Source organism: Formica exsecta, unplaced genomic scaffold (genome assembly GCF_003651465.1).
Source record: "Formica exsecta isolate Colony F162 unplaced genomic scaffold, ASM365146v1 scaffold82, whole genome shotgun sequence".
NCBI classification, from domain to species: Eukaryota; Metazoa; Arthropoda; class Insecta; order Hymenoptera; family Formicidae; genus Formica; species Formica exsecta.
The window spans coordinates 1910778-1937745 of record NW_021853592.1 but is presented as its reverse complement, the minus strand read 5'-3'; the positions used below and the strand labels follow the sequence as shown (position 1 = coordinate 1937745).

The window sequence follows — 26968 nt, the reverse complement described above, 5'->3', positions numbered from 1 at the left end:
CACTACAACAGAAATCCTATTTTTAGGTAAATTAAATTTATATATATACATAATGATCCACACTCTACACACTCTCTACGAGATATTTTAACAAATAAGACTTTACTGTAATAGAGAGATAAATACATAATTATTTACCTGTAAAATATATGAAAACACGATGGATTGACGTAAGGAACTCTAATGTAACGTTCTGTGATTCGTTGTTTGTAGGTGAAATTTAATAAAAGATTATTGTATCATAATATATATATACATATACATATATTTGTGCCGTTTTATTTATTTCCTATAGCGGAAAGTATTTCTGAATTTTCTAATTTTTAACCGATTAAGTTTTTGACTTTTGCATAAGCAATTTTGTTCATGTTATTAGTATACGCAACAATATTTTGTAGGATTACAGATAAAATGCTTTTTTTCTTGCATATTAATATGCATATATCTCAGAAATATAGTGAGTACAATATTTAAACCCTTAAAACAATTACATTTAATTGATACTGTTTAAAGTTTAAATTCTTAAAATAACTTTATATTTAATTTATACCAGGAAAAGTTACGTTATAAAAGATTAATCGTCAAATTTTGTTCTACGCATTGATAAAGAGTCTTTATTAAAGAATAAACAATTATGTGAATAAAATATGAAGTTTTATTCTCAATAACTCTAATATATATATTGAAAATTATTTTTGCATGATTGATAAATTCGTCTAAGTTTTCTCTAAAAAAGATTCAGTCATAAGCAACCTAAAAAATTTTACTAAAATAAATATTGTTTTTATATAATATATTCTTCATATAAATATAGTTCTGCTCAAGAGTTTCATTTCATAATTAATTTCTATTCGACATTCAATAATACAGATATCGTGGATTGCTACCGTCGATAAGTAAGTTACCGTTGTCGATTCAAATAAAATATGGCGATAAAAATAAATTATAATTATTATATAAATCGGGAGGAAAATAGATAAAATACCATCAAAGATTCGCAATCGTATAAGATTAGCAATTGTATCGCTTGTCATTTATGTAATATTGAAGATCGACACACATTACAACAAGTGATACAAAATAATGCATGCATGTATTCATATTGAATCTGCAACGACACGTAAAGACAAATATGTTTATATATATTTATGGAATATTTTAGCGTATCGTTGTTATATACAATATGAATGCACACTAAATACAAAATTCAACTACTCAACTTTTGTTTCCCGATACAAGTTTTACAAGAGTAGTATAGGAAAAATGTTAGAAAGATCGCGTATAATCTCGGCAGAGAGTTCTTTAACCACATTTTTTCACGATTGCTTTCATTTCTCTTTTTCTCTTTAAGCTGTTAACACATGTGCTCCCTAATCTTAAATATAAAATATACGTCAAAATATCAAATCTAATATACAATATAGATTATAATTACATACCTCGTAATGTGACGCACAAGTTATATATAGCCGGATCGATTGTATCATCGCCACTATTGGCGCGGAATTTGACTGATCGTTCATTCGGCGCCGTCCGAATGCTTCCGACTTCGTACGAGAACGCACGAAGTTTAGAATCCGGTGGAATCGTCGTGTCGTGGATCGTGGAACGTCAATCGTGGTGAACGAAGTGGAACGAGTTCGCAGGTGAATTGTACGGATCTTTCGACTGCCGTTTTTTTTCGCATTATCAAAGAAACGATTTACCATCGCGCGTACATTCGACAATCTGCCAGTGCCTGCGCGAAACGTTAATTATCGATCCCGACGACGGAATTGATTCTGCCACACCCCACAGTGGCCATCTTGTACCCGAGTAGTCGGTGGACTACTTCAGCTAGCCATGGACCAGATCACGCCTAAAGAGGTGAAGATTCTTGAGAATCCGGAGGACATTCAGGAGAGACGAGAGCAAGTACTGGGACGATATGCCAACTTCAAGTCGGAGGCGCGCAACAAGCGGGACAAGCTCGAGGACTCCCGTCGCTTTCAAGTACGTCCCTCCCATTTAATTTCCAATGATTGACATATAATTTTCTGACGTTTGGCACCTTATGTTCCGATACTTATCTTCGCGTTCGATTTTCAGTATTTTAAGCGAGATGCGGATGAACTCGAGGGATGGATTTACGAGAAACTCCAGGCGGCATCGGACGAGAGTTACAAAGATCCGACTAATCTACAGGCAAAGATTCAGAAGCACCAGGCTTTTGAAGCGGAAGTCGCCGCTCATTCAAATGCCATCGTGCTGCTCGACAATACCGGCTCTGAAATGATAGCGCAACATCATTTTGCCAGCGATGTAATTCGCAAGTTCTCTATTTTTTTTTTTTTTTTTCTACACATGTACATCTCTTTCTCCCTCTATATTTCTCTCTTTCATTCTGGCTTCGTTTATTCCTTGTATTATACCTATGTAAATGTATATTAAGGCGCCGGATGACGCGACGTCGTCGGAGGTGGTCCCGACCCAGTACCTCGTCCTCCTCCTGCGGTCCGTTTCTTTCCCGTGTGTCCGAATATCGCGTAGGATCGAGACCGGATCGGCATCGTGTGATTGGCGGCGCCCGAATCGTTGAAATTTGTACAAAATTTAGTTCTTAACGCGTCGAGAAGAGGAAACTAAAGATTTTATCTCGGGGTGTACCTTTTGCGGAAGGACACCGTGGACAAATTACTTAAGCGTGAGGTATCGGAAAAAGAAAATTGTACATTCGAAAAATATATATAAATTATTTATTGTATATTAGACGTTTATATATGTGTGTTACCTAAGGAAATTGTTATGCGCGTTATATCCATGCAAATGGTAAACGTACGAAAACGGAGGAAAGTTTAGAGAAACAAAAAACAAAAATGTAACGAAATGAGGGCTGTGAAAGGATTATGGTATCGAGAGGAGAGGAAAAGAGACGAGATGTGAGCACGGCGAAAGAATGAGAGACAACGTCTCTCAAAGTTTCACGAAGCGAGCTCAGGGAGGGATACACATTATATTTTTTTAAGTATAAGCGGAAGGGATTGGCCCTTTCAATTCGTGAGCCGACGAGTTCAACAACGCAAGGTGCTGGCTAATATACATACACACATACACATACACACACACCGAGGTCCAAGAATATTATTTAGCAACCTAGTGTTACTGATTCGTATAAAGATTATCGAGACAGACATTATATTATATCTCTGTGTATATAGATATAAAAAATTTACATTTAGTAAAAAAAAATTATATATATTATATTGAATATATTATATATATTATATAAATATATATATTATATGTTATGTAGTAAAAATGGAGCAACGTTGATGTGTCTCTATGAGATTTGTCGTCACACCCGGCGACACGCGTAGGGAGCTTAACCGTCTCGTGCGCCCGCGACGTCTCTCCTTCGAAACTATTGTTCTACTCTTTACTGTTTCCCCCTGTGTTATGTACGGGGATGAATTTTATACATCTAAGAACGCGTCTGCCGATCGCGTTCGGCCCCTTTTTTTAGTCGCAGTCGTCGCAACGCACATACATTGCTCTGGTCTCACATGCTCAGACTGATCGGAGACGTCGCACGCACAACAGAGAAAAAGCCCACCCGGGGCGCATAATAATAAAACGCGTAACCCTAGAGTAAAATTTAACTTATTGGCGCCTCGGGACGCGTGACGCGCGCGAATGCAAGTGTATCCTACGTAGCTCTAAGTTTTTTGTACATAAAAAGGAATCGTCGCGAAGAAATATATATGTTTAAGAAAGAATGTACGTTGTCGGTTATCCTCGCGAGAATTATCCGCGGGAGAAAGAGAATGATGTAAGGTGAAGGAAAAGGAAACGAGGAGTTGTATAGATCACGCGCGATGTTAAAACGTAACTGCGACGCGTGCACACAGGCCGATTTTGCATTACAGCCTCGGGATATTCCGATGAAACGAAAAAAAAATATACAGTACATATTTGAACAGTGATCCAGTGCTGCCAATAATGCCTGTAAACGGTCCCTTCGGCATTTATCGCTCGAGTCGGAATCTTTTCGACTCGAGTGCGCGGTGCTAGTTAGATCGATCAACGTTTCGGGGGACACCAGACATACCGATGATACAAAGCAAATTGCCTTCTCGTATTAACAAAGACGTGTTGCCTTCTAACAAAAAAAAAAAAGATGCATATAAAAGTTCTAGCGATTTGTATCGTAAATACCGTCACTTTGTCCAGGTACTTAAAGCTCTTTACATATATACCTAGCATCGTTTTGTGAAGAATTAAATTTTGTAATTTTATCAGAGTTCTTTGGGGTACGTGACGACTTTTATCGTACTTTGAATATAATGTATTGGCGGGAAATAGTAATAACATTAATAATATTATTAATATAATAATAAAATAATGATATAATGATAAAAGAACAAGATATATCAGAGAGTACAATGGACAAAAAAAGTACCTATAGTATACCACTTCTATACATGATAACAGACACTTATAAACAATGAATGGACACTACAACAGAAATCCTATTTTTAGGTAAATTAAATTTATATATATACATAATGATCCACACTCTACACACTCTCTACGAGATATTTTAACAAATAAGACTTTACTGTAATAGAGAGATAAATACATAATTATTTACCTGTAAAATATATGAAAACACGATGGATTGACGTAAGGAACTCTAATGTAACGTTCTGTGATTCGTTGTTTGTAGGTGAAATTTAATAAAAGATTATTGTATCATAATATATATATACATATACATATATTTGTGCCGTTTTATTTATTTCCTATAGCGGAAAGTATTTCTGAATTTTCTAATTTTTAACCGATTAAGTTTTTGACTTTTGCATAAGCAATTTTGTTCATGTTATTAGTATACGCAACAATATTTTGTAGGATTACAGATAAAATGCTTTTTTCTTGCATATTAATATGCATAATATCTCAGAAATATAGTGAGTACAATATTTAAACCCTTAAAACAATTACATTTAATTGATACTGTTTAAAGTTTAAATTCTTAAAATAACTTTATATTTAATTTATACCAGGAAAAGTTACGTTATAAAAGATTAATCGTCAAATTTTGTTCTACGCATTGATAAAGAGTCTTTATTAAAGAATAAACAATTATGTGAATAAAATATGAAGCTTTATTCTCAATAACTCTAATATATATATTGAAAATTACTTTTGCATGATTGATAAATTCGTCTAAGTTTTCTCTAAAAAAGATTCAGTCATAAGCAACCTAAAAAATTTTACTAAAATAAATATTGTTTTTATATAATATATTCTTCATATAAATATAGTTCTGCTCAAGAGTTTCATTTCATAATTAATTTCTATTCGACATTCAATAATACAGATATCGTGGATTGCTACCGTCGATAAGTAAGTTACCGTTGTCGATTCAAATAAAATATGGCGATAAAAATAAATTATAATTATTATATAAATCGGGAGGAAAATAGATAAAATACCATCAAAGGTTCGCAATCGTATAAGATTAGCAATTGTATCGCTTGTCATTTATGTAATATTGAAGATCGACACACATTACAACAAGTGATACAAAATAATGCATGCATGTATTCATATTGAATCTGCAACGACACGTAAAGACAAATATGTTTATATATATTTATGGAATATTTTAGCGTATCGTTGTTATATACAATATGAATGCACACTAAATACAAAATTCAACTACTCAACTTTTGTTTCCCGATACAAGTTTTACAAGAGTAGTATAGGAAAAATGTTAGAAAGATCGCGTATAATCTCGGCAGAGAGTTCTTTAACCACATTTTTTCACGATTGCTTTCATTTCTCTTTTTCTCTTTAAGCTGTTAACACATGTGCTCCCTAATCTTAAATATAAAATATACGTCAAAATATCAAATCTAATATACAATATAGATTATAATTACATACCTCGTAATGTGACGCACAAGTTATATATAGCCGGATCGATTGTATCATCGCCACTATTGGCGCGGAATTTGACTGATCGTTCATTCGGCGCCGTCCGAATGCTTCCGACTTCGTACGAGAACGCACGAAGTTTAGAATCCGGTGGAATCGTCGTGTCGTGGATCGTGGAACGTCAATCGTGGTGAACGAAGTGGAACGAGTTCGCAGGTGAATTGTACGGATCTTTCGACTGCCGTTTTTTTTCGCATTATCAAAGAAACGATTTACCATCGCGCGTACATTCGACAATCTGCCAGTGCCTGCGCGAAACGTTAATTATCGATCCCGACGACGGAATTGATTCTGCCACACCCCACAGTGGCCATCTTGTACCCGAGTAGTCGGTGGACTACTTCAGCTAGCCATGGACCAGATCACGCCTAAAGAGGTGAAGATTCTTGAGAATCCGGAGGACATTCAGGAGAGACGAGAGCAAGTACTGGGACGATATGCCAACTTCAAGTCGGAGGCGCGCAACAAGCGGGACAAGCTCGAGGACTCCCGTCGCTTTCAAGTACGTCCCTCCCATTTAATTTCCAATGATTGACATATAATTTTCTGACGTTTGGCACCTTATGTTCCGATACTTATCTTCGCGTTCGATTTTCAGTATTTTAAGCGAGATGCGGATGAACTCGAGGGATGGATTTACGAGAAACTCCAGGCGGCATCGGACGAGAGTTACAAAGATCCGACTAATCTACAGGCAAAGATTCAGAAGCACCAGGCTTTTGAAGCGGAAGTCGCCGCTCATTCAAATGCCATCGTGCTGCTCGACAATACCGGCTCTGAAATGATAGCGCAACATCATTTTGCCAGCGATGTAATTCGCAAGAGATTAGGTATATTCAATTGCCAGAGATATTAATTTGTTTTATCGATTATTCTAATATATTGCCAAAGTATATTACCAAGTATACTACCAAGTTTTTATTTACATGCAAGAGTATTATGAATTTAATATTAATAACTAGATTTTGAAATTGTTGCAATTATGTTCAAATTATGTTTTGGCATAGTATTTTTAGTCGAAAAAAGTACGTTTTTATTATAAAAGATACTGAATATATGGCAAATTGATTTGTTTGTTGATATATCTAATAATGCAATGTATCTGATTATTTAAAGAGGAACTACATCGTCTATGGGAGTTGCTGTTGTCTCGCTTGGCCGACAAAGGTCTGAAGTTACAGCAGGCCTTGGTTCTCGTACAATTCATTCGTCACTGCGATGAGGTGATGTTTTGGATTCACGACAAGGAAGCTTTTGTAACGACCGATGAATTTGGACACGACTTGGAGCATGTGGAAGTGCTTCAAAGGAAATTTGACGAATTCCAAAAAGACATGGCCAGCCAAGAGTATAGAGTTACAGAGGTGAACGAATTGGCAGACAAATTGCTGTTAGACGGACATCCCGAGCGTGACACCATTCTACGCAGAAAGGAAGAGCTCAACGAATCCTGGCAAAGACTGAAACAATTGGCCACTCTGCGACAGGAGAAGCTCTTCGGGGCTCACGAAATCCAGAGATTCAATCGTGACGCCGATGAAACTATGGCTTGGATTGCTGAGAAGGATGTTGTTCTGTCATCTGATGATTTCGGTCGAGATCTTGCCAGTGTTCAGACGTTACAACGAAAGCACGAAGGTATCGAACGCGATTTGGCTGCTTTAGAAGATAAGGTATATACATTGGGCGCGGAAGCCGATCGTCTCGCCGCCATTCACGAAGCTGACCACTCCAAGCAGATTCAAGCTAAACGCGCCGAGATCTTGCAATCGTGGGAGAGTCTGACCGCAAAAGCGAAAGAACGACGTCTCAAGCTCAACGAATCCTATTATTTACATCGATTCTTAGCCGACTATCGCGACTTGGTATCGTGGATGAATGATATGCGCGCCATCATTTCCGCGGATGAACTAGCTAAAGATGTAGCGGGCGCCGAGGCTTTGGTCGACAGACATCAGGAACACAAGGGAGAAATCGATGCTAGAGCCGATAGCTTCGACGCAACTACATTGGCTGGTAATAAACTGTTGGAGAAAAAGCATTACGCTGCCGAAGAAGTGGCGCGGAAATTGAACTCCCTCGCCGAAGATAAGTCATCTCTCTTGAGTTTATGGGAGAAGAGGCGTATCTTGTACGAACAATGCGTGGATTTACAACTGTTCTATAGAGATACGGAACAGGCGGACGCGTGGATGGCGAAACAGGAAGCATTTCTCGCCAACGAAGATCTAGGAGATTCCCTCGACAGTGTGGAGGCGCTCATTAAGAAACACGAAGACTTTGACAAATCCTTGGCAGCTCAGGAAGAGAAGATCAAAGTGCTTGACGATTTCGCTGGAAAATTAATCGAGGGTGAACATTATGCTGCGGACGATGTGGCGCAACGACGGCAGCTACTTCTGGAAAGAAGAGCCATTCTTCTTGAAAAATCAGCTCAAAGACGCCGTCGTTTAGAAGATGCGTACAAACTACAACAGTTCGAGAGGGATTGCGACGAAACTAAAGGCTGGGTTAACGAGAAGCTTAAATTTGCTACTGATGACAGTTACTTGGATCCAACAAATTTGAACGGTAAGGTTCAGAAACATCAGAATTTCGAGCAGGAATTGAACGCAAATAAGACGCGCATGGAAGAAATGGTGGCTACTGGCCAGGAATTGATCGAAAGCGATCACTATGCCAGCGATCGCATACGCACCCGTACGGACGAGATTGTGACACTATGGGAGAGTTTGGCGCGAGCCACTGAGAAGAAAGGCGCGAAATTGCAGGAGGCTTCCCAGCAGCAACAATTCAACCGAACGGTAGAAGATATTGAGCTGTGGCTCTCGGAAGTAGAAGGACAACTCATGTCGGAAGATTACGGCAAAGATCTGACCAGCGTTCAAAACTTGCAGAAAAAACACGCGCTCCTAGAAGCCGATGTGGGTTCTCACGCCGATAGAATAGAAGGTATCACTCAAGCGGCCGAGCAGTTTGTTAAATCGGGCCACTTTGACGCCGATAACATCAAAGCTAAACAGGATCAATTACAAGCTAGATACAGCGCCTTACAACGTCCCATGAGTCTGAGGAAGCAACGACTTCTGGATTCCCTTCAAGTGCAACAGCTGTTCAGAGATATCGAGGACGAGGAAGCGTGGATTCGCGAGAAGGAACCGGTCGCGGCGTCTACCAATCGCGGTCGCGATTTGATCGGTGTACAAAATCTTCAGAAGAAACATCAAGCTGTTTTGGCCGAGATCAATAATCATGAGCCGAGAGTGGCCGCGGTATGCCAGGCGGGTTCAACGATGTTGCAAGAGGGACACTTCGCCGCCGAAGAGATCAATCAACGATTGGCGGCTTTGGACGAACACTGGGGACAACTGAAAGATAAGGCTCGGCAACGCAAAAATGATCTAGACGATTCGTTGCAGGCGCATCAGTACTTTGCCGATGCGAACGAAGCTGAATCGTGGATGAAGGAGAAACGACCCATAGTGATGAACGGCGATTATGGAAAGGACGAGGATAGCTCCGAGGCTCTTCTAAAGAAGCACGAAGCCTTGGTCAGCGATTTGGAAGCGTTCGCGAGCACCATCGCGGCACTGAGAGATCAAGCTGCGGCGTGCAGACAGCAAGAGACTCCTACAATCGACATCACCGGTAAGGAATGCGTCGTCGCTCTTTATGATTATACCGAGAAGTCTCCTAGGGAAGTATCTATGAAGAAGGGCGACACCCTGACTCTTCTCAACTCCAACAACAAAGACTGGTGGAAAGTCGAAGTGAACGATCGTCAAGGTTTTGTACCGGCGGCGTACGTGAAGCGCGTGGAACCTGAGGCGGGTCTCAGCGCTTCTCAGCAAAACTTGGCTAGAGAACAGAGCTCGATCGCCGCGCGACAAGCGCAGATTCAGGCACAGTACGATGATCTTTTGCGTCTGGCGCGCGAACGTCAAAACAAGCTCAACGAAACGGCCAAAGCCTATGTACTGGTGAGAGAGGCCGCGGAGTTGGCTACTTGGATCAAAGACAAGGAAAATCATGCGCAGGTGCAGGACGTGGGCGAGGATCTGGAACAGGTGGAAGTAATGCAGAAAAAGTTCGACGATTTTCAAGCCGATCTCAAAGCGAATGAGGTGCGTTTGGCCGAGATGAATGAAATTGCCGTACAGTTGATGAGTCTCGGGCAAACCGAAGCGGCGTTGAAGATTCAGACGCAGATCCAGGATCTAAACGAGAAATGGACCAGTCTGCAAACGCTCACTGCGGAACGTGCCAATCAGCTGGGTTCCGCTCATGAAGTGCAACGATTCCATCGAGACGTTGACGAAACCAAAGATTGGATTCGCGAGAAAGACGCGGCGCTGAATAATGACGATCTGGGCAAAGATTTGCGCAGTGTTCAGGCTCTACAGCGTAAGCACGAAGGTCTGGAGAGAGATTTAGCGGCTCTGGGAGACAAAATCAAGCAACTCGACGAAACGGCTAATCGCTTGATGCAATCGCATCCGGAGACTGCTGAGCAAACATATGCCAAACAAAAGGAGATCAATGAAGAATGGACTCAATTGACAGCCAAAGCTAACAGCAGAAAAGAAAAGCTTCTCGATTCATATGATCTACAACGATTCCTCAGCGATTATCGCGATTTAATGGCTTGGATCAATTCAATGATGGGTTTGGTTGCTTCCGAGGAACTCGCGTCAGACGTCACGGGTGCCGAGGCATTGCTCGAACGTCACCAGGTAAAATATATTTTCCATCGTAGCATGATCGAATACAATCATATCATCACTCATCTGGCGAATCGTTTACGAGTCATTTAAATTATAGAATCACAGAGCAGAGATAGACGCGCGATACGGCATACTTCCAGAGGTATATAAGAACGTTTGAGCATGTATCGAGGAAATCGCGGATTTCCTGGCGAGAATGTCTAAAATTAATCTCGCGGAGTCCGTCTCGTTAATGATGTTTTGTTCTTTTCTTTTTCTTTTACGAGAGGAAGCTGTCGATGTTTTCTGCAATGAAAATATTGCCTATTAACAGTTTGAGTATTTTCGATGCTTCTCGCGTAATTGCTACCTTTCTGCTTGTCGTAATATCTATTGCCGAATGGATTTGATCGTACATAACAAACAGAATTGCATATTGACACAAAAGATCCGAGAACATGAGTCGTGGGAGATTTTACTTTAATAAATTTCTATCGTTTTTTTATAGGAGCATCGAATGGAGATAGATGCCAGGGCGGGTACTTTCCAGGCGTTCGAATTGTTCGGTCAGCAGCTATTGCAATCTAGTCACTATGCCAGTGTGGAGATATTGGAAAAACTCGAGTCCATGGCTGAAGCGCGACAGGAGCTGGAAAAGGCCTGGATTCAACGGCGCATGCAGCTCGATCAGAATCTCGAGTTGCAGTTGTTCTGCAGGGATTGCGAGCAGGCAGAGAATTGGATGAGCGCGCGAGAAGCTTTCCTCAGCAGCGCGGATGCGGTGGACAGCAGCGACAATGTCGAAGCTCTCATCAAGAAGCATGAAGATTTCGACAAGGCGATTAACGCACATGAAGAGAAGATTGCTACTTTGCAAACTCTAGCTGATCAGCTGATCGCCGCCGAACATTACGCCGCTAAACCTATCGACGAAAGACGTTGCCAAGTATTAGATCGCTGGCGGCATTTGAAGGACGCTCTTATCGAGAAACGCTCCAAACTAGGCGAATCTCAGACTTTGCAGCAGTTTTCCCGTGACGCCGATGAAATGGAAAATTGGATCGCCGAGAAGCTTCAATTGGCTACCGAGGAGAATTACAAGGATCCCGCCAATATACAGTCAAAGCATCAGAAACATCAAGCTTTCGAGGCCGAATTGGCTGCGAACGCGGACCGAATTCAATCGGTGCTCGCTATGGGAGGTAATCTGATCGAGAAGCATCAGTGTGCCGGCTCGGAGGATGCGGTTCAGAAGAGACTAGCGTCCATCGCTGACCAGTGGGAATACCTTACGCAAAAGACCACGGAAAAGTCGATGAAATTGAAGGAAGCTAATAAACAACGTACTTATATCGCTGCCGTGAAAGATCTCGATTTTTGGCTCGGAGAAGTCGAGAGTTTGCTCACATCCGAAGACGCCGGCAAAGACTTAGCCTCAGTGCAGAATCTCATGAAGAAGCATCAACTTGTCGAGGCGGATATACAAGCGCACGAAGAAAGGATCAAAGATATGAATGCGCAAGCCGACTCGTTAATTGAGAGCGGTCAATTCGATGCCGCTGGTATTCAGGAGAAACGACAGAGCATAAACGAGCGTTACGAGCGAATCAGAAATCTAGCCGCGCATAGACAGGCAAGACTTAATGAGGCCAACACTCTTCATCAATTCTTCCGCGATATCGCCGACGAAGAATCTTGGATCAAGGAAAAGAAGCTTCTTGTTGGATCAGATGACTATGGCCGTGATCTTACCGGCGTGCAGAACTTGAAAAAGAAACACAAAAGATTGGAAGCTGAACTCGGTAGCCACGAACCCGCCATACAAGCTGTTCAAGAAGCGGGAGAGAAATTGATGGACGTCTCAAATCTGGGAGTACCCGAAATCGAGCAGCGTTTAAAGCTTCTCAATCAGGCGTGGGCCGAATTGAAGCAATTGGCTGCCACCAGAGGACAAAAATTGGATGAATCTTTAACATATCAGCAGTTCCTCGCCAAAGTCGAAGAGGAGGAAGCGTGGATTACGGAGAAGCAACAATTACTCTCCGTTGAAGATTACGGTGACACAATGGCTGCTGTTCAAGGTCTCTTGAAAAAGCACGATGCGTTCGAGACTGATTTCGCGGCTCACGGTGAACGTTGTAAGGATATTTGCGAGGCTGGCGAAACACTGATCAAAGCTGGCAATCATCGAGCAGATGCTATTGGTCAGAGATGCGCGCAACTACGCAATAAACTGGAGCAACTTGGAGCTCTCGCGGCTCGCAGGAAGACGCGGTTGAACGATAATTCGGCATACTTGCAGTTCATGTGGAAGGCCGATGTAGTCGAATCGTGGATCGCCGACAAGGAAACCCACGTGCGTTCCGAAGAGTTTGGCCGAGATCTGTCCACCGTACAGACTCTACTCACGAAACAAGAGACTTTCGACGCTGGTCTCCACGCATTCGAGCACGAGGGTATCCAGAACATCACCTCATTGAAGGAAATGCTCGTTGATTCCGGCCACGATCAGACACCTAGTATACAGAAACGTCATGCCGATGTTATTACTCGTTGGCAGAAACTATTGGCCGATTCTGATGCGAGGAAACAGCGTCTATTAAGAATGCAGGATCAGTTTAGACAGATCGAGGAGCTGTATTTGACGTTCGCGAAGAAGGCGTCTGCTTTTAACTCTTGGTTCGAGAACGCCGAGGAGGATCTGACGGATCCAGTGCGTTGCAATAGTATCGAGGAGATTCGCGCTCTTCGCGAGGCACACGCGCAGTTCCAAGCCAGTTTGTCCTCGGCCGAAGCCGATTTCCAAGCCTTGGCTGCTCTCGATAGGCAGATCAAGAGCTTTAACGTCGGGCCCAATCCGTATACGTGGTTCACGATGGAGGCTTTGGAGGATACTTGGCGTAACTTGCAGAAGATAATTAAAGAACGCGATGTTGAACTCGCGAAGGAAGCGCAGCGGCAGGAGGAGAATGATAAATTACGAAAGGAATTCGCCAAGCACGCCAACGCCTTCCACCAATGGCTTGCGGAAACAAGGTTTGCATCATTTTGAAGAAAATATTTATCCACTTTTCTTTAAATAAAGATATATAAATGCAAATTATCTCTTTTCTTATAGAACATCCATGATGGAAGGATCTGGATCTCTAGAACAGCAACTGGAAGCAACCAAGGTTTGTGTAATTGAAACAGATATTTATTATAAAGATCGAATTTAAAAAACTTTGTTATGCATTATGTTATATATAAATTACATTTACAAATTCACAGCGAAAAACTCAAGAAGTGCGCGCACGTCGTCAAGACCTAAAAAAGATCGAAGATCTGGGAGCTATTTTAGAGGAGCATCTAATTCTGGACAATCGTTATACGGAGCACAGTACCGTGGGATTGGCACAGCAATGGGACCAGTTGGATCAACTGGGAATGCGCATGCAACACAATTTAGAGCAGCAGATTCAAGCCAGAAATCAATCTGGTGTTTCTGAAGACGCCCTTAAAGAATTCTCCATGATGTTCAAGCACTTTGACAAGGACAAGAGCGGCCGTCTAAATCATCAAGAATTCAAATCGTGTCTGAGAGCTTTGGGTTATGATCTGCCCATGATGGAAGAAGGACAACCTGATCCAGAATTCGAGAATATATTAGGTTTTGTTCATTTTAATTCTTTTACTTCTGTGATGTTATATTATTTTAGACGTATCAATTTTTAATACAATGTTACTATTCACAGACATCGTAGATCCTAATAGAGATGGCTACGTATCATTGCAAGAATATATGGCATTTATGATTAGCAAGGAAACAGAGAATGTGCAAAGTTCGGAGGAAATAGAGAACGCGTTCCGAGCAATCACTGCAGCAGACCGGCCGTATGTCACAAAAGAGGAATTATATGCTGTAAGTGCAAACATACTACAGAATATTCAGAAATCTGGATTATGCTCATTCCTATAATATTTTAACGAATACAATTTGTTATTTTTTTTCTTTTTTTTTTTTCAGAACCTCACAAAGGAGATGGCCGATTACTGTGTCGCTCGTATGAAACCTTATGTAGATCCTAAATCGGAACGACCGATAACGGCAGCGTTGGACTATATAGAATTTACACGCACTCTTTTCCAGAATTAATTATGCATTTATATATATATATATATATATGCGTGTTATATTAATATTTTTCCAAGCTTATTAAATTATAACCGCATCATGCAGCATCAAGCTGCATATTTCTTTTTTTTAAGACCATGCATGACTAATGTTTATATATTTATTATATAGAACATCTGCATATAGATTGAGATTTAACTTTATTTAGACCGACTGGCTGATATAACGAATATGTCTATATTCTTTCGATAAAGAGAAAAGCAAAATTTCTTCTAATATACGCACTTTAGATATGCATTTGACACCTGCATTTTTAAAAATATATTTAGTCGGATGTATGTTAAAGATCATACATGTATATATGATCTTTAATACTAAATTTGCCATATCAGTTAGTTTTGGTCTAATACTTTCCATATTATTCTTCGAAATAAATGTATTTAACATGTTACATTGCCTTTGTTTTTATTTAATAAGAATCTCTAAAATATGCAAGTTCTAAAATTTTCATGTAAATCTTTTTACATTGATATGTATAATTAAAGTTTTTTTTTTATTTTTTTATTTTGGTAGTAAATTTTATAGAAATAATATAAAATGAATGTTGCAGAGAAATTTTTTTTTTTATATCTTATTGAGCAACTGGATTTACAACCATTTGAGATTTCTCATGAATTATTTGTTCAGCACGATATACTTTCCAGCATATTAAATAATCCCTTGCTACTTTGAACAGAGTATAATAATTTATAACTAGTAACAGTGTCATTGAAAGTATTTGATACCATTCGGTTATCCGTAATAAAATAAGCAGTTGAACGCCCACCAATAACAACTGCAGTCCCAATAGTGAACATAGCAACATTGTTGGATTATAGAATAAGCCCTATGCGAGAGAGATGAATAACAATTAGTATATTGAGTATAATCATTTTCATTATTCACGGCAATAATATAAGATCGTACATGGAATCTATAGTGATTTAGATTACCCGGTTCCGCTGCTGTACACAAACCTTCGGAACGATAAATCTCTCGATTATGCCTTACGATCGATCCGTGCGGCCACAATACCGTATCATTCCACGGTTGGGCGTAAATGTGATTATTTCGATTTTCTATTTTAACCCATCGGCCTAAATGCAGTGCTGCCCTATGTAGTACATCACAATATCTAAAAATAAATAAACGACGTACGTGTATTCTCGAATTGTGGGTTTGGCTAGGAAAATAATTCTTACAGGTGAAAGAGTATATTCACCTGACAGGATAAAACTGAGCAAAGCATGCGCTTATCCGTCCAAACCAAAACAAAATTACGTGCTGCACCACCCATGGTATATTGAAATGTAAATACGGTGGTACGAAGATGATGGGCGCGATTCCGCAAACGTACGCACTACCGGAGGATGAGAACAAAGCTCGCTTTAACCGTTGGTTAAAATCGGATCTCAAGGTGAATACTTCCGCCCGGATGGCTGACGCATTTAGCGAGCAATTGTGTAAAGGTTTATCTGCGCACGAGAAAAATGGTATCACATTAAACTTCAGAAGTGAATAACAGATGGAAGTGTGACGTGACACTTGCCTAATAGATATTTTGTTTTCCGGTCCTCCTTTCCATATGAGAATGTTGAAGAAATATCGAAAAATGGTGCTGCGCTTATTCCAAACATGACAAAATATACCGACAATCTTCTAGAACAAATTCATGTCATAAGCAAAATATTCCTATCTCTTACTTTAATTACAATCATATATAATTGTTAACATATAATAAGAATAATATGAGATATTATTTAATATACTAATATATGATAAAAAGAGAAACACACGGATAACACAAATAAAAGATCTTCATAGAGTTATGCTTCTGAGCCATGTGATAGAGGCACCAGCACAATATACTCATCACAGTAATTAATAGAGAAATTCTGAAATAAAGTTACATAAATATTAAAATATTTTAATATCGTCTCACATACTTTATTAAATATAAATTATCCAGTGATGAATCAATACAATACCTCATAATCTTTTGGATTGCGGGTAACCATCGAACTGGCAACGACATATCAATGAATTGACGTAATAATGTATAAACAAATCTACGTGCCATCATCGTAAAAATAAATATAAGTAGGTAAGGATCTATCAAATAAAAATTCTGAAACATCAGCATAATTTGGGATATCTTTAATTATCTCAATATATAATCTGCGATTATATCTTTTAAGATATATAAAAATGCTAGTGCATATATATAAATTTCTGTATGTATATAAAAATAACGTACCATACTATAATTATTGTACGAATATGGTAACCACCATACAGTTCTATATAGATTAAGCAGTTGCAGACAAGCTGCGACAATTGAGATGGCCAAAGATAAAGCTTCAAAAGTCAATTGTCCGTCAACCGGCACTATGGGTATAGGAACGTGCTTCGGTGCCAGAGATTTTCCGCCATAAATCTCGTCGATCTTCTTATCGTCCACGCTACTTCCGATCGCTCTTTCTCCGCTGTTACTCCTTCCATTAACATTCGCAGACCCAGCATAACTACTGCCGGATCTGCCGTTCGGGCCAGCTCGACCGGCAGCGTTTCGTCTGCCACCAGGCATTTTTCATATGCATTTATTTATTCCTTATGACATTCGAAAGACACAAGCTCCTTTATCCCAATGATTTTTGCACATGACAAATACGTGTGTCGCAAAAGCAATCTTTGGTTTCAAGAGACGTATTCTATCAAGGACAATTTTTTCTCTCTAGTCGTAATTTTTCTGACATGTTCATTATGTCACTGTAAACAAAACACATGATAATGAGAATATGATGATGAAAGATAATACGCGTCTCGAGAGTTCTCGCATTTATACCGGGATATTCAACCCGCGCCACTTAGATCTTGACGAAAGTACACTTCTTCGATGCTTTCTCGCGTAAAGACAAGAGTTTAAAAAATTGAAATCGCCGTTCGCGGAATGTTGACAAAAAGAGTTACAAAATGTTTTTTTTTTCAAGGTTAAGAAATTCATAGGCGAATACAGCGAGATGAGCATGCGCCGTCTAATAATATACTGTCAAAGGCTGCGGTCGAGAAGATGCTAGAGATGCTTCGAAGCATTGCATTAACCAATCAGAATAAAGAAATCTTTACTCTTTTTGTTCTGATTGGTCAATCAAACGCTTCGAAGCATTTGTAGCGTTTTCCCGACCGTAGCCAGAAGAAAAGCTAAGAGGCTCCCTGCTCCCAAATCCCAGGCTTCTTTCTCTGCTGATATCATTTTGCCATCTTCGATAAATACACGTGATATATGTGTCAAGTAATCTTGCAATTTTAATATTATTAAGAATATTGTTATTAATAATCCTTTGCATATGATATTTTTATATATTTTTACAAATTCTTATATATTTTTTTTCACGCAATTGATTGAACAAAAGGCAAGTAATTAAATTACTAAAGGATTAAATATCTTGATCAACAAGTTAAACGTTAAACAATCTAAACATTGTTTTGAAATTGTACAGGCATAATTCGCTCGTATGAATAATGAGCATGGCTCATCGAGTTCTCCGAAGATATCCTAGAACGACGGTAAATCGTTTCCAGGAAGTAGTGCAAAAGTTTGACTATCTATTAGTAATGGACTTTGAAGCTACATGCGACAGACACACAGTGCTCAACCCACAGGAAATCATAGAATTACCGTGTGTGTCACTGTCTACCAGCAATTGGAAGATAAAGGATACATTTCACGCCTATATTAAACCTAGAATCCATCCTAAGCTTACGCCATTCTGCACAGAATTGACAGGAATTATGCAGGAGACTGTGGACAATCAACCTTGCTTCTCGGATGTATTCTCGAGATTCCGCGAGTGGTTAATCGAGGGAGAATATTTTGACAATAGTGATAAAAGTTCATTTGTAACATGTGGCAATTGGGACCTAAAGGTGATGCTACCAAATCAGTGTAATTTGGACAATATTACATTGCCAGATGAATTCAAACGATGGATAGAATTGAAGCATACGTTTTGCGACTCTACTGGATATTATCCAAGGAATTTAAAGGACATGCTTACGCGATTAGATCTTCCATTCCAAGGGCGTTTACATTCGGGGATTGATGACGTGAAAAATATAGTTTCCATAATACAAGCTTTAAAAGACAAATATAACACACAATTTAAAATTACTTCATCGTTAACTAATTCTGCACTAGGTTTAAGTAATCATAAACGGAGTGGAGTAACAATATAAAAAAAAAAGAAAACACATAGTTTGTTAAAAATCGGTTCTAAATTAATAAAATATCGTTTTTGTATATAAAATTCATTAATTACATTAATTATAAATAAATATTCTAATTATAAAATTATATATCTAAATTACGGTCGTCTTATGGCTTTAATCAACACGTCTTGTTTATTATTCTCCGTATAAATCTCAAGTATAGCTTGCATATTATGTTCTATCCTTTGCGAACATTGTATCTTCAAGGAAAAGCTTTTTCTGCTCGGTAACATTCCTTCTGTGGGAACAACACTGAAATTCGAATTTGACAGACTGGTTTGGAATGGCTCAGCCGCTTTAAATAAGCTAAGAATAGTCACAGTTGCCTCGTTCTCTACTGGAGGATAAAGAATGACGGTGGACGGAGTTACAGTGAATTGTTCTCCTGACAATCTGGGACGCCGAGTTTCATAGTCTGCCATAGTTCTATGTAATAAAATATAATTTTAATAAGAAATTCGTGTAAGCTAATATCTTATCAGACGTAACTTGTACATCTATTTGTGTGATTTTGTACAATAATAATATACTAGAAAAATATACATATACAAATAAATAAAAAATCTCTTACTGAGAAGCATAAAAACTTGCTCCATCTCCACTGTCTATATGGGTAGTATCACTTAAAGTATAGAACATCTGTGATTCATCAGCATCACAATGAACAGGCAAAGTATCGTCGGCACATGCTTCCACAGTAAGCATTATTTCATATTGATGAACTCCAGCGCAAAGATCATTCAGGTTTTGCTATTTAAATATTTGTTATGATTAATATATGAATAATAATGAAAAATATAAAAGTTGTATACTTACAATGGAATCTCGAATCGATAATAAACCAGGAGCTAGTTGCTCCCCAGGGAAAGCTTTACATATAGAATGCACAATATTTTTTAACGCCTCATTTTCACTTTCAGCCGAATTATCTGATTCTTTTATTTTATTATACAATCTAGAAAAACAGAAAATATGATTTTGTTTGCAATAAACATTAATGCTAACAAATGCCAATTCTTGAGATATATTCGCTCATCTTTTACCTGCGTATTCGCCAGCGGGTCGGTTCATCTCCATATGTGACATTTACTGTTGCAACATGCGACACCTCCGAACATTGTAATCTCGCGAAATCTTCTTTTTTGGGATAGAATTCTATCGTCACTCGTCGAGTCTCTTTAGGATTGAGAATCAATTCTTGGGGCTTTACATGCCAATTAGAATACATTGTTACAGAAATATCTGAAATATATAAATATATATACACATATATTTATATAATTTATTTAAAATATATGTGTAATGGTTATTAAAATAGAAAAAAAAAATTAATTTAATCAAACCTTTTGGTATAACTTTGATTTTAGCAAATGAATGTAAGTCTCCAATATTTTGTAGTATAATATCTTTAGACAAGACTGTTGTTTCAGAATACAAAGTACCAAGTGATAATAATCCCATCTTCCCATTTGCATCTTTAAATATATTCGAAATTTTCATCTTGCTGTACCCACCATATCCATACAAAGGTATCTGTTACAATAAAAAATGTTTAATAATATTCTTTTTTAAGTTTGTTAAAATGTCCTATAAACATACATTATACACACTTTTTTGTGTTGCTGAGAATCGCTGCTATTTCTCGTATAATGTTTGATAGTGATTTTTCCGGTTACTGGACCTGTATGATATGGACTAAAACTAACAGCAAGTGTTTTAAGCTCTTGACGGTGCATTGCCATTACCATGCTTGTACTGACAGTTTGTCTATCTCCAAGAAACTATAACATAGATATTTGCGTTGATAGGAATTTCAATCATAACTTTTTTTTTAGATTTAACAATATACCTTAAAACTCTTATTGTCATCCCATATGTCTACTTGAATTTTAATCTTATTATTACTCGTGTTACGGATTGTAAATTATATATATATATATAGAAATATAAACTAACCTGCTAGAGGTTACACTCTGTGGTGATGTTGCTGGACTTAGAGATACAGCATTACTGGGTGTATGACAACGTAAATAATTTTCCTTTTCTGGTTCCAATATTTGTTCGGTATTTACGATATAAAAATAAACATTGTTACCAGCGACTAATTTAATTCTTGCGCATCTGCACAGAAAAATATATAATAACAGAATAAGTTAAAAACATAAATGTATAATTTTGATAAACTGAAATAGTCACCTTTCATTATCTAGAGAGCTTGTATCTGAAATTTGTGGTTTATATACAATTGAGAACGAGCTTCTTTCCCCAACTTGTAAGAATATATTATCCGGTTCTACAGTAAAATTCTGTGCTGCGTTTGGATATCCTTCAACAGGTACGATAGTAGCGGATACGTGTGTTGTCACATTTCCCGAATTAATGATATTTAGCAACTTGCCTTGCTGTCTTGGAACAATTATAGGTACCTCTGTATCAACGATTTGAATTTTACAGATACCCATCTGTGCATAAAGGGGCACTTCTTTCTGGAGTAGAACAGTGCCATCGTTGCATTGTACATGTATAATTAGTTTGCTCTTCCAATACTGCAGTTTTTGCGGAAAATCTATTTGACAAAAATTTTACATATCTTCAACAGTAAATCACACATGTATAAAGAATACATACACTCCTCTGTGTGAAGAAGATATTTACCTATCTCTGTAGATTGTTCACACTTTATATTAGCAGTAAACTTCTCGTGAGATTTTAATATTAGATGATTAAGTACATCGTGAGATTCATTTAGCTCTACTGATTTATCGAAAGTACCATCAATGCTAAACATTTTCGGCCCATCCTATAATAATTAAAAACATAGTAATCAATTTTCGGCATATTATTCCACTCTATATATGTGTGTGTGTGTGTGTAGTGTGGTCTGTACTTTGATATTCTTGATATAATATAATCTTACATGTAATATAGAAAGCTTAATAGGCACATCAATACTGTTTTTGTTGTGAAATATTATGGGTAGAATTTTTGCTGAATTCTTTGTAATATATTGAAAATCGAGTTCCTCTTTATGAGAGTCGCATATAATCTCAAGTTCAAGTTGTTCTGGGTTAACACAGATCATGTGCTTCATATACCATTTCGATTTTGTTACCATATCTATTAAGATTATATTTAAGGCTACAAATATTTGTTTGCACATTTGTATCACTTTCACTTTGATCTGTAAGTAGTAATCGAATAATTATTGATAAATAGAAGAGAATTTTTATCTATTTATATATTTTATTAGTTATTGAAATGTACCTTTGTGGATTGTGCTCCATTAGGCTTTATTAAAATTTCATCTTGAGGTATATTTAATTCAATATTCTGCATATCTCCTAGCACTTCGTTTAATTTTAAGGAATATGTGATCCATCTGTCCCCATGATTTAGAAGTTCAATATTAACTTCACTCGTCATGCCAATGATGCAATTGCACAATTGTTCTGTATTCTTCCCGATAACAACATTACCTGAAAAAAAATTTACGAAATTGTCATAGATCATATTTTTATTACAGAAGAAAGTTACTTTTAATAATTAAATAAATTATACTGTTTAAATTTGGTTGCATTTCTGTATTTATATTTATAAAAAATGTTCGATCCATCATGTAATTAGAAATTTCTTCTATCACTTCTTTTCTTTGTATATTCAAATCATTGTAACTTTCATCATAACTTTCTAAATCCACTTCAGGTACATGGGATAATAAAGTAAATTTGTCATTGGATGACAATTTAAAATTTTGTAACAATGTAGCATGTGATGCTTGTACTCCTATTTATATATATAAATGTTAAAATATATCATGTCAAGTTTCTTTTTTACATATTCAGTAAAATATTTAAAATAAAATATTAGAATATATATTAAATCATTATATATATATATATATNNTCTTTCCTGTTTTTACACTATTCCATATTAGAGCAGCATGTGTCGACTTGATTGGAATTGTATTTCCCGCTACAGTTACACCAGATACTGTACTGATTGGTGAATTTCTATCGCAAAGTCCGGATCTACATACAAATTAAAAAAAAAAAGTTTCTGTTAGAAATCATTGCTTATTGAGGAATCATGATTTTATCATATATATTGTAAGATTTCAAAGTGGAATCTAGATATCTAGACGAGCAGGAAAAATACTGTGATATGGGAATGTGAGTGGCTTATTTTACAATATAAATATATATTAAATCATTATATATATATATATTGAAATATTATATTTGTAATAAAATCAATAATAATATTTAAAATGTAGATTTTTATAAAGTAAATGTGTGTGTGTCAAAGAAAGAAATCCCAATTTACAAACCTGCATCTTGATTAGATAAAGAAGTTGCACTTTTATTACTTGCTTCCTCTTTTAATATTTTTTCTTTACATATATTCGTGAAAGATTCAGTTGCATTTGTATTTTCATTTGAAGCAAATGACGATACTCTTGAACGCTCTTGCTTCACATTAATGGTTTCATCTTTAATGGTTTCACTTTTAATTACGTTTTTAGTTTTACTGTCTAGTGATAACTTGACTGAAAGATTCTCTAGAATATCTTCATCAAATTTGTTGAAATTCCCAGTAGGCGTTGCTAACATAGACTTTCTGTCGGAAGGCAATATGCAAGTTTCTTGTACTGCATTGTTTTGCATTACTAGACTATTCTTCTTCTTTTTCTGTGCCATTAAAATCTGGTCAACTAATCGCCGTGGCGTACCGCTATCAACGTTTTGTAAAGTATTAAGAATAGTGCTTAAACTTATGATATTATTTTTATCCATGTCCCTTGTTGCATTTGCAACGAATGTATGTTCCTCCTTCGATTCTGTAGATAATGTTGCTGTTGCTAAAATATTTTTTTTTTTTTGTATACAATGTGTTGGTGTTTTGAAAAAAATTTAATATATAAAATAATATAATTATATATCATCTGTCAAGATAGTCGATCCAATTAATGGTTCCAAATTACCTCTTTTCATGGAATTTTCCAAAGTAAGATCAAAACTTGGTCTTACTTGTTTATTATTCCCTAATATTCCTATATCAGCAGATTTACGTTCAAAATATTGGCCAATAGATAGTTTCTGTCCAGCACAAGATCTGTGATTTATACATTATCTTATTGCATATATTTTAGCAAAATTAAATACAATAATTTCGTAACAAACATACTCTACTGTTAAATCCAGCTGTCCAATGATACCAGAAAAGGAAGTGAGATCTAATTCCTGCTTTTCTGTACTCATGACTGGCATACAATATGTACGATCTTGTTGCCAATGAGCTTCATCAACTGATAATTGTTCAGCCATTTTTGATCCAGATAAAAAGTTTTCATCATTATTGAGTTGTTTCATAATTTCGTTATTTACTTGTGCCATTATTTCGTCTGTACTGAAGCTAATACCATTGAAAGATTTACTTAAAAGACACTGTTTCTTTGCACTATTGTCGACATCAGATGACCGCGCCGTTATTTCATTAGGATCAAAAGTAACCTGAAATTTATCTCTTGTAAAATGTTTTGACTTTAAAATAAAATTCTTAAATTACAAATACTTACATTAGTTTCACTGACTTCATTTGTCAAGCGATTAATGTTGCACTCCTGGTCTGATTCAAGCATACAAGGCTCATTTGGCAAAGTAAAATTTGAAACAGATAAATTGCCCGTTACATTTTGTACATTGGCATTATTTTCTTTATTTGTATCTAAAATAATTGTGCACAATTATAAACACATAATAAAATTCATATGAATAAATTTTCATATATCTGTCTTTTTTCTATTTACCTATGATTAGAGAAGAGTTTTTTGTGTCGCTGCATTTCTGCAGAAGTCTCCTGGCATATTCAAGCTCTGCATCCGTATTTGGGGAATTCTTCTGCTCATTCTCTGCTACAGTCATATTTGTTAGAACTGTCAACAATATCACACATTGCAACTTTAGCAATATTATTAATATAATTTTAAAGATAATGACAGGTGGCTCAGTTTTAAGAGGGACTATTTAATAATTGGCAGGTCCTGGATTTAATCTCAATCTTATATCATAAAAAAGCTTAGAACATGATTATAACAAAAAGAGAAGTTTTTTAAGAAAATAAAACCAAGATTATAAGAATATAAGAATATAAAAGATTAAAACAGGATATATTGAAAAAGACATCTAGATATAAATGTGTCAAGTAACAAAATACCTCTGATGATGATAATTAACATTTAAAAATCACATATAGGTCAAAATTTAATGTTTTTAGAATAAAGTCATATACACATACTTGACATGTCACGCAAAAGACCTAACGAGGAGTCTTGTTCTTTCCGCGCCAGCTCCTTTTCATATGGTACATTTTGTTCATCTTTGCAAGGTTCGTCGCTAAATTTGCTTTCCGATCTGAAATGAGATATCTTTAGGATTAATTATCGTATAAAAAAAAAATTACTTAAGATTAACTGAAATTCAAGTGATTTATCATCTCTAAGTGTAAAACATAATACTAGAAAGAGAGAGACGATGACTCTCAATCGAACGTCAGTTTTAATCGAACACTTTGTAAAATTCGTAAAGAAGGAGACGCCTGAGAAAACTTACGGGCTTTTTCTCCGAACTGTCGATGATGCTTGCGGTTGAGGTGTATTTAATATCGTGTCACTAAATACGCCATAACCTTTGATCGGCGTGAACATCGTTAAATCCTTTGTTTCTCGCGCTTTGGAACACAGTAAAGGTCCGATGAATAAAATAATTTGGGAGACGAACGATTGAACAATTTTTCAACACATCTGGATCTTTGGCGAAACCCTCGGCCGAACTCTCTCCCAAAGGTTAAACAGCGACAGTTGAATCGATTTTGTGGTTCAAATTTGAAAAATTTCGGATGTCATCGACGATTGGATACGCGCTTGAAGGACGCGACGTTGTTTACGACGCTCGTAAAGAGAAGCGTTATGAGGAACAAACGAAGACGGCGGAAACAAATAGAAGACGGATGTATATGGCACAGGTCCCGAAAAACATTGGAGACACGTTCGTTATTTTTTTTGTGATAAATTTCTTGTGAGACGAAAATAATCAATCCATCCCGAAAATAAACATACCTCACGTGCACATTGCGCGGTTCGTTAAACGCTAATCGTTTCTAGTGTACGGTAAGGTTGCAAATCAAGCACCGGAAAATGTATATTGGACATCGTAAGTATTGCACAGATGTTGCAGAAACTATTTTACGATAAATCAATTTATATCGTCATACAATCGTAATCATAGAAAGAGAAAAAAAAGAGAAAGAAAAAGGATTAATATTCTGAATATTTATAAATTTCTAAATAATATTTATAAATATTTTCGCATCTTTAATGTAAAAAGTGAATGGATAAAAATCAATTAAATAATTTACCCTTTTAATCCATTAATAATCCCGTTAATTTCAATGTTTTAATCTGCGGAGTTTGAATTTTTGCTCTTTAAAATTAAAAAATTGTTTACAGTGTTTCATCAAATATTTTGTTATGAAAGCGATTTATTCTTATTTAACTTTTTATTAACTCTTTTTTAACTCTGTCCCATTCAAATCTTATAATACTTATAAACGTTATCACACAACTTCTTTTGTGATAATTATTAAACTGTCAAACTTGTCAAAATATGTTATCTTGTTAATATATGTAGAACTGATATATCGTGTGATCTATATGAATTTTTATCTACATATGATAAATAAATCTTTTTATCTACACATGATAAATAAAGACAAATATACTAGATAGTTGAGTATATGGAATGTTTAAATGTCCCTATACGAGGAAATTAAAGAACTCAATATGGTTGTTTATCTCTCTCTTTCC

The 26968-nt window shown here is 36.8% G+C and overlaps 6 protein-coding genes across 8 annotated transcripts in view; 4 read left to right on the top strand and 2 right to left on the bottom strand.

Moving 5' to 3' along the window:
* Positions 1–1466: 1466 nt before the first annotated feature.
* Positions 1467–4709, top strand: LOC115244521 (spectrin alpha chain-like). The gene is made up of 3 exons (XM_029822211.1): positions 1467–1992; positions 2089–2312; positions 4706–4709. The coding sequence occupies exons 1-3, from the start codon at positions 1843–1845 to the stop codon at positions 4707–4709; spliced, it is 378 nt and encodes a 125-aa protein (XP_029678071.1). The 5' UTR covers positions 1467–1842.
* A 1273-nt stretch (positions 4710–5982) lies between these two features.
* LOC115244397 (spectrin alpha chain) lies at positions 5983–15248 on the top strand. The gene is made up of 8 exons (XM_029821991.1): positions 5983–6484; positions 6581–6812; positions 7099–10715; positions 11194–13721; positions 13804–13858; positions 13956–14334; positions 14420–14586; positions 14692–15248. The coding sequence occupies exons 1-8, from the start codon at positions 6335–6337 to the stop codon at positions 14818–14820; spliced, it is 7257 nt and encodes a 2418-aa protein (XP_029677851.1). The 5' UTR covers positions 5983–6334; the 3' UTR covers positions 14821–15248.
* Positions 15249–15368: 120 nt separating this feature from the next.
* LOC115244399 (transmembrane protein 39A) lies at positions 15369–17863 on the bottom strand. 2 transcript variants are annotated; one of them, XM_029821993.1, is made up of 8 exons: positions 17684–17863; positions 17096–17607; positions 16827–16966; positions 16635–16733; positions 16388–16497; positions 16061–16313; positions 15766–15973; positions 15369–15685 (listed from the first exon to the last, which is right to left on the bottom strand). In XM_029821993.1, the coding sequence occupies exons 2-8, from the start codon at positions 17423–17425 to the stop codon at positions 15431–15433; spliced, it is 1395 nt and encodes a 464-aa protein (XP_029677853.1). In that variant the 5' UTR covers positions 17426–17607; positions 17684–17863; the 3' UTR covers positions 15369–15430. The 2 variants fall into 2 exon arrangements, with proteins under 2 accessions (XP_029677853.1, XP_029677854.1); XM_029821994.1 differs by having other exon boundaries at positions 16388–16494; positions 17096–17863.
* A 157-nt stretch (positions 17864–18020) lies between these two features.
* LOC115244404 (ERI1 exoribonuclease 3) lies at positions 18021–19082 on the top strand. 2 transcript variants are annotated; one of them, XM_029822004.1, is made up of 2 exons: positions 18021–18130; positions 18339–19082. In XM_029822004.1, the coding sequence occupies exon 2, from the start codon at positions 18361–18363 to the stop codon at positions 19072–19074; it is 714 nt and encodes a 237-aa protein (XP_029677864.1). In that variant the 5' UTR covers positions 18021–18130; positions 18339–18360; the 3' UTR covers positions 19075–19082. The 2 variants fall into 2 exon arrangements, with proteins under 2 accessions (XP_029677864.1, XP_029677863.1); XM_029822003.1 differs by having other exon boundaries at positions 18031–18251.
* On the bottom strand, positions 19083–26015 carry LOC115244398. The gene is given in 20 exon segments (XM_029821992.1): positions 19083–19533; positions 19679–19857; positions 19924–20062; positions 20151–20349; positions 20451–20640; positions 20718–20888; positions 20957–21032; positions 21034–21228; positions 21304–21673; positions 21763–21907; positions 22025–22288; positions 22372–22583; positions 22666–22890; positions 23435–23965; positions 24089–24219; positions 24292–24617; positions 24683–24831; positions 24914–25039; positions 25402–25517; positions 25716–26015. Coding segments are annotated over 20 exon segments (4170 nt in total). The 5' UTR covers positions 25811–26015; the 3' UTR covers positions 19083–19202.
* Positions 26016–26188: 173 nt separating this feature from the next.
* LOC115244401 (protein mono-ADP-ribosyltransferase PARP16) overlaps positions 26189–26968 on the top strand; it is a 3929-nt gene continuing 3149 nt past the window's right edge. The window contains exon 1 of the mRNA XM_029821998.1: positions 26189–26315. The gene's annotated coding sequence lies outside the window, so the exon portion shown is untranslated. The remainder of the gene's footprint in view (positions 26316–26968) is intronic.